The sequence below is a fragment of the Trachurus trachurus genome (genome assembly GCF_905171665.1).
Source record: "Trachurus trachurus genome assembly, chromosome: 9".
Lineage (NCBI taxonomy): Eukaryota > Metazoa > Chordata > Actinopteri > Carangiformes > Carangidae > Trachurus > Trachurus trachurus.
Window position 1 is genome coordinate 29,604,836 of NC_139895.1, and position 9,771 is coordinate 29,614,606.

A 9,771-nucleotide genomic window follows, 5' to 3' on the forward strand; every position below is an offset into this window, starting at 1 on the left:
GGAGATGGCTGGGTTTGAATCCCCGTCCTCAACTGGGAAGACAAAAATACTATATTTATTTATTTTTTTTGCCCATATGCAACTCATACCATGCCCCCATAAATCACAACTTGGTAGAGGCTCGCCATATCATTCAAAAAGTCCTGCACAGGGACTCATTTGTTGTGCTTACCTTTCTTGTTTATTTGTCCTAAAGAGCCAACAGCGTATATCACTGCTGTTATATTAGTAAATTATAATTTTAAGGGTCTCGGGCATGTAATGTCTATGTTCTTATCTTTCTCTTCCCTCCGACCCTCCCAGATCCCCAATTCTTCTCACCATCTTCCTTTTCTCCCAGTGTATGGGACTTATACATGATTCATTGATATGGATGAATATCAAAATATGAAGCCCTAAGGGGGTCGTTTCTTTAAAGCCTGCTGATGTCATCAGCGTCAAACTACCCATTCATTTGCATCATAGTGGAGGAGACCACTTATGGAATGTGGAGTCAGAAATGTTTTTGTCAAACATGGTTTGTTCCACCATTTCAATCAATTCTTTTTAGATGTGAATCTAAAATGTGAAGAATGTGAAGTCTGAAAATACATTTGTTCAATTTTGAATAATTTAGGGTATTTTTATTGGGGGGGACAAATCATGTTTTTCAGAAATTGGGGGGGGGGGGCATGTCCCCCCCGGCCCCCCCGGGATCTGCACCCATGTGTATGAGCCCATTAACTTAAAAGAGCAACACCAATGCTTTTATTTAAAATGGCGTTATTATTGCCTCAGCATTTTGGTGCTGCTGTCTTCATTTCATCTTTCCAGAGGCAATGCAGGTCTCATAGGAAACAACTGCTGTGAGAAAACAGAGCACAGACAACATCATTGCATGCCCACGCCTCCCAGTGCCACTGCTATATAACTGCATCTGGCAGAAAATAGACAACGCAATTTATTTTGTCCCCTTGTTTCATATCGTGAAGTGTAGCTCCAGGGGCGCTGTCTCCTGAAATGACCCATTCATCATGTACTGTGATGCGTTCGTCTCTCTGTGTGAAAGTGACACTTCTGACAACAACTGGTTAAATAAGATACTCGACCATTTATTAAATGTACAGAAATACTGTTCAAAATCCACACAAGAATGTGTTAAAGGACAAATCCTTAATCCAAATGTAAACAAAATGGTTGCCCCGTCATACACTGAATATGTAAAGCAAGTTGTCGTACTCTAAGGTGGATTAGCAGCACTCTTGATTTGAAACCTAATCATGGACAGCTCAATGTGAGTGCCAGTGTCGTCCCGTGTTGTAAACAGCTCGCCAATGATGATCATACTTTTGTAAACATCAGAATTGAATACGTAACTATCTTGAATTGCAATGGACTAGTAAAAGCTGCTGAAGACTGATTTTCACTACCCTTTAGACTGTGCACATATACCCATCAAGTGCTGTTGAAGAAGTAAGGATTGTTGCTTTTTAATAATGGATACGGCGCCGCCAAATTACAGTGTGTGATAAAATAAAAAAACATCACAGAACAACAGAGATAATACTTCATAAACATTTTACAGAGTCTACAAACCGAATCTATCAAAATGATTCTCATGGTTGGCTTTTTGGAGAATGTGCAATCACTTTAGCTGTAAATCAAGACAACACAATAGTTATAGCGTTGAAGACAATCATTTCAAATCATCTCAGACTGCTCGGTTTTTGACCTCAACCCTATTTACAGAAATACAAACCTGATATCAAATACAACCAAATTACAAGAGTTTAGTAAATTTACCAAAAACACTTCATGTCCAGCGTTACAGCACGGGTCAGCTCACACTATTTGACCTCAAAATGTGCTTCTCTAACCATGTCTTGTGAAAGCAGGACTGATTTTCGAAGGGGAGCACAATAAACTACCACACCGGCAGGAGTCGTAACAGAGACATTAGCTGCGTCTGTAAACATTCACGTCATGATGGACATTGGACCTCAGTTATCAAACCACATATGGATGAATGGAGTGCCACAGTCTGCAATGCAGTGAGTTCATCTATCTAGAAACTAGATGCCAGTTGAGTCAGAATGCCAGAAAGTCCCAACTCACCAAGCTAAAAGTTTCATTTAAAGAAATGCATCACTGTGTCAGTGACTTAATGCGTCTGTTTGAACCTTGGCAGTGGTTCCTTAGCTTTAGCATCACTTGTGCTGTGACTGAACATAAATCAGGATGGATCCTAGTCCTACAATCACCCAAAATGTGTCAACATTTTGCAGCAGGTCAAAGTTTGGTCATTCATCGCATCTGAAAACAGTTTGTCACACTTCTGACACCACAAAAAAGTGGGTGTTTCTGAAAAGAAGAGTGCACAAACCCGCTGATAGTCGTGTCTCAATTAGAATCAAAATGTGAATTTGAAGTTGAGGAACAAAAAAAAAAAATCATGATCATATTTCTTAGCCCTTGCAGAAATGTATGTATATGTTACAGCAAGTGTAAAAGAATTAGTAAAATGTGGTAGATGTGTTAAGAGTTCTCGGCCCATGAATGCCTACTCAAGCAAGTGACTCCAGCTCGTTTACAGCTAATAGAACAGGTTGGCTGGGGTAGCCATTTCTGCACAACAGCAGGAGGGTGACACATTATTGTTTAGTTTGCCAAGACTCATTTATCACATCTATAGTGTACTTTGCTCTCTATCAGCAATCACCTGACCTGTCTCAGGCACTAACCAACATAAAACCGTCATGAGCTGATTCTTAGGAGTGATTTTGCTCGCAAAAAGACGGTTCCGGTTAAACACAGTTTTACTAATCAGTCAAATCTGTTATCTTGATTTGAATCCGCAGAACAGTGAAGTGTTTTAAAACAAAGTTATAAACATAACCAAAAATGTCACGGCCATGCTTTTACCACTTATAAACTGGCTGCATCAACAATCAAGCCTGCTGTGTTTTTGAAAATGGAAATAAATACTTTCAAGTGTGGCTGTCTTTTACTGCGCAGGCTGAAACATGGACGTGGCTGATAAAAGAGGCCCAATGTTTAGTCATCTGCTAAGGAGAGTTATGAGAGATACTGTACGAGCCGGAGAATATGTACACACTGCATGTGAGAGCTGATCTGGAAGCAGAAAAAGAGTTGCTCCCCTCACCCTACAGACACGTCCCTAAAGGACATCTGTCTCTCTCTCTCTCTCTTGGACATGGTTTCTCACTCACACCTATTTCCCTTCCTTGTCCTCTAAACGGCCCGGAGTGAAAATGTAGTCCAAGGCTTGTCTCTCGGCGGCGGCCACATTCGGGTGCCAGAGGTCCACCATGAAGACCACCCTGGGCCCGTCCTCTGCCCCGCCTACACACACACACACACAGAAACATAGCAGCAGAAAAAGCAAAAATCAAGATCCCCATTTTGCCACGGTCTTGAACTTAAATCCATATCAGACCCATAATAAAAAGCCTCTTCAATTTCAAAATATGGGATTATACAGTTTTTTTTAGGTCAATCCTCCTTAAAGGAATAAATAGAAAGGCAAAGCAATAAAAAGATTCAATTTTAATCCTTTCTTACCCTCGTGAAAGGCCCTGTGGAGGAAGGAGTCATCAAAAAGCAGACAGCTGCCCTCAGACCAGCACTGTGGCTCTCCACCAACCACCAGCTCGCAGGAAGGCGGCACTCTGAGACCTGAAACAGAAGCAACACAAGTCCACTCGCTAAATACAAGGCTTTGTGAAACATTATGTGTTGCTAACCAACCTCCCAGGTGACACGTCCCACACAAAATGTTCTGTTCTTAAAGCATCCTGTATCATTATAGTATATATCGTTTTACAGCATCCTGCCTACACAACAATGGATAGTGCTATTTTTATCCGTCTCCCCGAGTACAGATGGAAATAGAATCAAAGCCTCAGGTGCAGCGAAAACAACAGAATTTAGCATTTGCCACCAAAATTGCAGCCGTGAGGCTCCATGACATGAGTGGATTCGGGATATCAGTTGAAACACTACAGCAGCTGATTCACTGGGGCTGCTGCTCTGAAATCATCTGCTGTTGAGTGGAGTTGAGCGCCCAGAGAGAGCCTCACACATCACACGGCTGAATCAGCATCAGCTTCACTCCACACTTCACTCTCTTACCCAGGTGGCAGCGCAGCCTGACATTGGTTGGACCGTAATGCTCAGTGATCAAGGCTCCGGGCGTCAGCACGGAGAAGCAGGCGTTGCCAAACACGTTGTTGGCGATGAAGGTGCGCAGCTGTCCCAGCACCCTCCAGGCCCGCGGGCATCTCCTGACGTTGAGGACCAGCGGCGTGCCCTGGTTGACCAGGTAGTAGGTCCACCACTGGCCGCGAGGCGTGCTGTTGACCTTCCAGCCCGGCGGGAGGGAGGAGCCGCTGCGAGCCGGAGGCTGGTGGTAGATGCTCTCAAACTCGGCCAGCAGGGCGGGGAAGCTCTGCTCCAGCAGCTCCACGTCGTGTCTCTGCACCTCCCTGGAGAAGAACGGGGCCGAGGGCAGGTCGGGGAGGAAGAAGACCTCTGGCCGCTGGATGGTGGGTCTGCTGTTAAGGTATCGGCCTTGGTCGCGGACTCCTTTATGAACCCTGCCCATACCTGACCAGGTGTAGCGCTTGGCGTAGTCCTGCAGACTGTGGTAGAGCCTCTGGTTCAGAGATTCCCCGGCGCTGGTGCAGCGGAAACACTCTGACGACTGGCAGAAAGCAAAGCCGTTCTGCTCCTCCAGCATGGAGCCGTGCTTCCCTTTCCCCCGGCCGCGACAGTCTGAGCTCATGAAGCCCCCCACCACCCCTCCGATCCGGCTGGGCCCAGACAGATACCTTCCACGCAGAGGGCTGGAGCCGTGCTCCCGGCCCACTCTGTAACAATACCACATAAACAGCAGCAGCACACACATGGCTATGGCAAAAGCACAGATCTCACACTCCCGTATGGACTGCATCCCTCCGGCCACCATCTCCCTCACACTCTCTAGTGACCACTCCATCTCAGCTCCTTTCTCTGGATCGCTGATTCTGACGGAGGGGGGGGGGGAGTGCTGATGAAAGATGAGCTAACACGTCTTTTCCTGATTTTCCTGATGGTGATTGAAAGTGGCCTTAAACCACACGCAGGGTGTTGGTGAGTCTAGTGTCAAGCAGCTCTTATCGCTGCCTCTAATGTAAACAGTCTGCTGATTTGATCTGACACACTGGCTCTTCAGTCCGAACATTTCAGCGCTCTGCAGCGAGGGAAGGTTTCTCCTTGCATGATGTCTGGCTGTGCGGTATTTGTGCTGCTCCCTCTCTCGCTCTCTCAGACAAATGCAGACAGACACCGCACCTTAGGGTTATCTGTTCCCTGGAAAACAAAGACAGAGGGAGAGAAGAGAAGAGAAGAGGGGAATGAGAAAGAGAAGAGGCAGCTGTAATCTGCAGATTGATATTCATGCTCCAAAACTCTGTTTAATGTGAACATGTTGAGTTCATCTGATGCAGGCGTCCTTACACTTTGCTTTGTGTCTGTGAAAGATAAAACCCAGTGGATTCTCATCCTGTATGCACCATATGTAAAACACACCTGCTGAAACTCACCCACACACTGTGGACTTCAAATGACTGCACGCACGCGCACACACACTTTGAAGACAATTTGAATTTCAGCTTTACACACACACACACACACACACACCCTCGCACTGCACTGTGTAAAATCATGAGTCATGGGCGCATCTCTGCATTTTAACACTTGTCTCTCCCTTTTGTATTTTTTTTTTTGGCGCACCACGCACACACACGCGCACGCGCTCTAAACAGTGAATTATGTAAACGTAAACAGTGCCGATACACCCACATTTATAATTGGCATTCATAGGTTGCTCAGCGGGAGCTGCATAAATGGATCCTCAGGGGGAGGGAGGGGGCGAGCTGGAGCTGTAGACGGTGTAATCGTATGCTGCCTAAGTAAAAAAAAAAAAAAAAGAAAAAAAAGAAAGAAAGAAAAAAAAAGAAGACTGGATTACATGAGTATGATTATATAATGATAATGGTCCAGCAGCCAAAACGCGAGGAGTGCAATGCGTCAACTGTGATCAGAAGTCCACGATGCGCTCGAACCAAAAATGGTCGGGTAATCCTGCTCCAATAGATCCTCCCCTACATCCTGTCTGACAGCATCAAGACGCCCCCACATCCCCCACACACTCCCGCTGCTTCTAGGATGGACTGACCACCCAACCATGAAGCCATCTACAATACACACACACACACACACACACACACACCATGCATTATCCCTTCAAAACTGCACTATTCTCCATGTAATCTGGCCTCCAGAGCTGCCACCACCAAGGGCCGCCGGCGGCTGCTGCCATACAAACTGATGATCACAATGTTGAGAAGCGGTAACGTTCAATAAGCGACGGTGAACAAGCAGATCGCGGTAACCGAGGTGATGGCTCCCTGTCTGTCTGTCTGTCTGTCTGGAGCTACGTGGATGTTGATGGGTGCGTTGGCTCGTGCACAGGTTTTGCATCCATACCTACTCAACATTCATGACTGTGGCCAGTGGAGAGGAGAGGCGCACAGGTGTTTCTCCAGGCGAAGCTGCGCACCACTGCAGTGCACACGGTAGTAGACGGATATCACTTGCCAACATTATAGGAAAAGACACAAAAGAAGTCCTAACAGGAAGCGACAGCCATCGTTTAAATGTGAGAAGATGAAGAAAAAACACGAGAGGTGTGGAAGCGACGGCGTGACTGTGTGTCTGCCTGTCTGTGGTGGTCAGCGGCGTCGGACAGGCTTCACATTATATTGTTGTAAATACTCCAGCTCCACCAGGGGAAGCCTCCCTCCCCAGCGTCAAGCGGCCACAGGAACGAGCGACAGCATTTCCTGGTGCACACTTCAAAATAAATGTCTCGGTGGGACGCTTTTAAACTACAAACTCCACCTGCAAAAAGCTGAAATACCAGATCTACAAACCTAATCTGGCTCCATCTAAGGCCACAATACAATAACAGACAGAAAAATAAAATCAGTTTAGTTGTAACAGCTATCCATGAGAGTGGGCCATCAAAACGGTCAATGTCAAACTAGAAGAGGTGACTTTTAGTCCCTGCATAGCCTCAGAATCAAAAATACTTAACCATAGTAGGCCTAGTAGCCTGGTACCCCCCCCCCCCATCTGCCATATAAAATGCCCCCACTTTCCTAAACCCATGCTCACGTCATATAATGCAGCTTTTCCGTCAAATATTATAGTCTCAAAACAACCCTGCTGATGTCATCAGGCTTATTTAGTGTGACTTCTACAACTGCCCCCCTCAGCCACAGACGACTGGCTGAGTAATGGAGTTAGTGGAGTATTTTGTTCAGTAACTGTGTCACTGGGACGGTGACACACATTTGTTCTGGCGTGTGTCCAGTGCTTTACATTACCTTCACCTTCAGTTTTAGCTGAAATGAAAGCAGGGGCATTTAGACACTCTGGAGACCCCATTGTGAAGCCCCCTCCATCACAACCGCCCCCTCCATCACAACCGCACCCACAAACATTATTATGGTTTGGGATTTATCCAAAAATCCCAAACCATTAATGATTCACTTTTGCATACTGTGTGCAATGTTCTGTGTACACAGCCATTGGCAACATCATGTTGTCATATGGACCAATGGGAGGCCCCCCTTCCAGCTCGGGCCCAAGGCAATTACTGTACCTGCCCTGTTGCAACGAAGAAACCAAAGGGAGATGCCACACCCACCTGCTCACAACTGTCTGCAGAGAATAAAAGCCTTTTAATATCCAGACATGTAAACATCACATTTGTTTTCTAGTTGTTTTCACTGTGTTGCAAGATATTGGACAAAACTGAGAAGGTTACAGTGGTAATGTTTCCCTCCCTGTAGGCTACTGTATAGGCTCATCTGTGCTGCAACTAAAATGCTGAACTGATTAATTGATGAGACCATTGATGGAAAGTGAGTCTGTTACTAATTTTGATTACTGATACTTTATTGTGGCCATTTCTCAAGATGGCTAAAAGGATTTGACCAGATTTTTAAGTTAATAGTCTACTTTGGGGATTTTGACTACAATGTTGGCTCTTTTAACTTTTTTTTTTATTCTTACAATTTTCTCACAATTTATTAACCAAATGATTAATCGTGTCATTAAGAAAATAACTGGCAAATTAACTGGCAGTGAAAGCAGCAATAATAAAGCTTTGAAATTAATTTTTAGACGCCTACCAAGGTAGCCTATTTTATTTTACTTTGAAGGCAAAATTGGATGATATCCGGTACTGCTCTTGTCACTTTCTGTTGACTTGACACAGCTGAAAGCCTCCTTCCGTATGTCTCTGGCTCGCCCATCGACTACTGGTTGATACAACTGCAGACAGCATTTCCCAATATGCATTGCGGCTCGTCAGGATTTTTCGCCCGCAGCGCTCCTAGAGCAGAAACTTGATGATGATAGTTTAGGACAAAATACGGCAGCGCGGTTAGGGTTAGTAATTAGTAACTAATTGTCCTAGAGTCCAGAGTCCAACTGCAAGATCACACCACCCACACCCTAACCCCTCCGCCTGCCATCTGCCATCTTCTTTCTTACTTTTTTTTTTTTAAACAATAGTCTGCAGTCTTGTTTTTATTGAAGTGTCAAAATAAATTATTTATATAAATTATATATAAATTAAATCAAAAGAGCCGTTAAGCACTAGATTATTGTAGCCTATTGTTTGTTTGTGTGTCTGTTAAATGTTTTGTTGTTTCTGTTTGGGACCTAATTCCCTTGTTTTATCTATTTCATCTTGTTCTTGTTCTTTAATGTTGTAGTCTATGTGCCCTAGTGTCTTTCTCCCATGTTTTTAGTCCATGTGTTGTGTGTCTGTCTTCCTTGTTTTTAAATACATGTGTAGGCTACTGTCTACCATCAAATAGGACCACAATGGAAATAAGCCTTTGGACTTTATTGTGTTTTAATCCTTTTGAACACTTGTCTAATGTTGTTCAATAAAGTTTTCAATTCAATTCAATTCAATTCAATGCAATTCAATTCAATTCAATTCAATTCAATTCAATTCAATTCAATTCAATTCAATTCAATTCAATTCAACCACAAACTCATAGTATAGTAGCCTAACAGATGACAGTGATAATCAGAGGTTAACTGACTGTTACACCTGGTCGACACCTGAAGAAATAATCACAGTTTGTTAACACTGAGCCAGGAGACTTTTTGTGTGCCTATGTATTTATTATCAGGTTATTAAAACAACAGAATGAAGACTTGTTGATTTAGGTCGCCACAAATCTGAAGCATGGAAATGAGCCTATAGGCTAGTTAAACTATGTTGTCACCGACCAGGCTTAAGTAGCCCACATTCATTTAGGCCAATAACTTCACAGTTGTTTGGAGAAGTCAGTGGATCCAAACACCTGGCGCCACTGCGTTGTGCTCACACATGCCGGCCGGCTGCTGCCTGAGCTGTGTTTACTGGCTCCTCCAAGGTAGCTGCACAAAGCCATAACAGCATAACATGCAGAGCAACGCGAGCACCAAACACAGGTAGCTAGGTTAACCACCACTGAGGTTTGTTTGAATGTTAAAACTCCTGAACAGATGTGCCGCAACTTTCTTCCCCTCCTCTAGAGCTCCGTGCTGAGGGCGGAGCCAGACTCTCCAGGACACGCCCCTTTCAGATGGGGGCAACTAGACTCCAGGTCAGTCAGTCAGTCAGTTGTAATAGCCTATTTGAGAGGGAATGCTCTATGAAAG

At 44.6% G+C, this 9,771-nt stretch overlaps 1 protein-coding gene across 1 annotated transcript; it reads right to left on the reverse strand.

Annotated features, from left to right (window-relative positions):
* Positions 1-1,082: 1,082 nt before the first annotated feature.
* asphd2 (aspartate beta-hydroxylase domain containing 2) lies at positions 1,083-6,835 on the reverse strand. Its single transcript, XM_083978223.1, has 4 exons — positions 6,529-6,835; positions 4,132-5,349; positions 3,562-3,675; positions 1,083-3,342 (listed from the first exon to the last, which is right to left on the reverse strand). The coding sequence occupies exons 2-4, from the start codon at positions 4,994-4,996 to the stop codon at positions 3,212-3,214; spliced, it is 1,110 nt and encodes a 369-aa protein (XP_083834349.1). The 5' UTR covers positions 4,997-5,349; positions 6,529-6,835; the 3' UTR covers positions 1,083-3,211.
* Between the last annotated feature and the right edge of the window lie 2,936 nt (positions 6,836-9,771).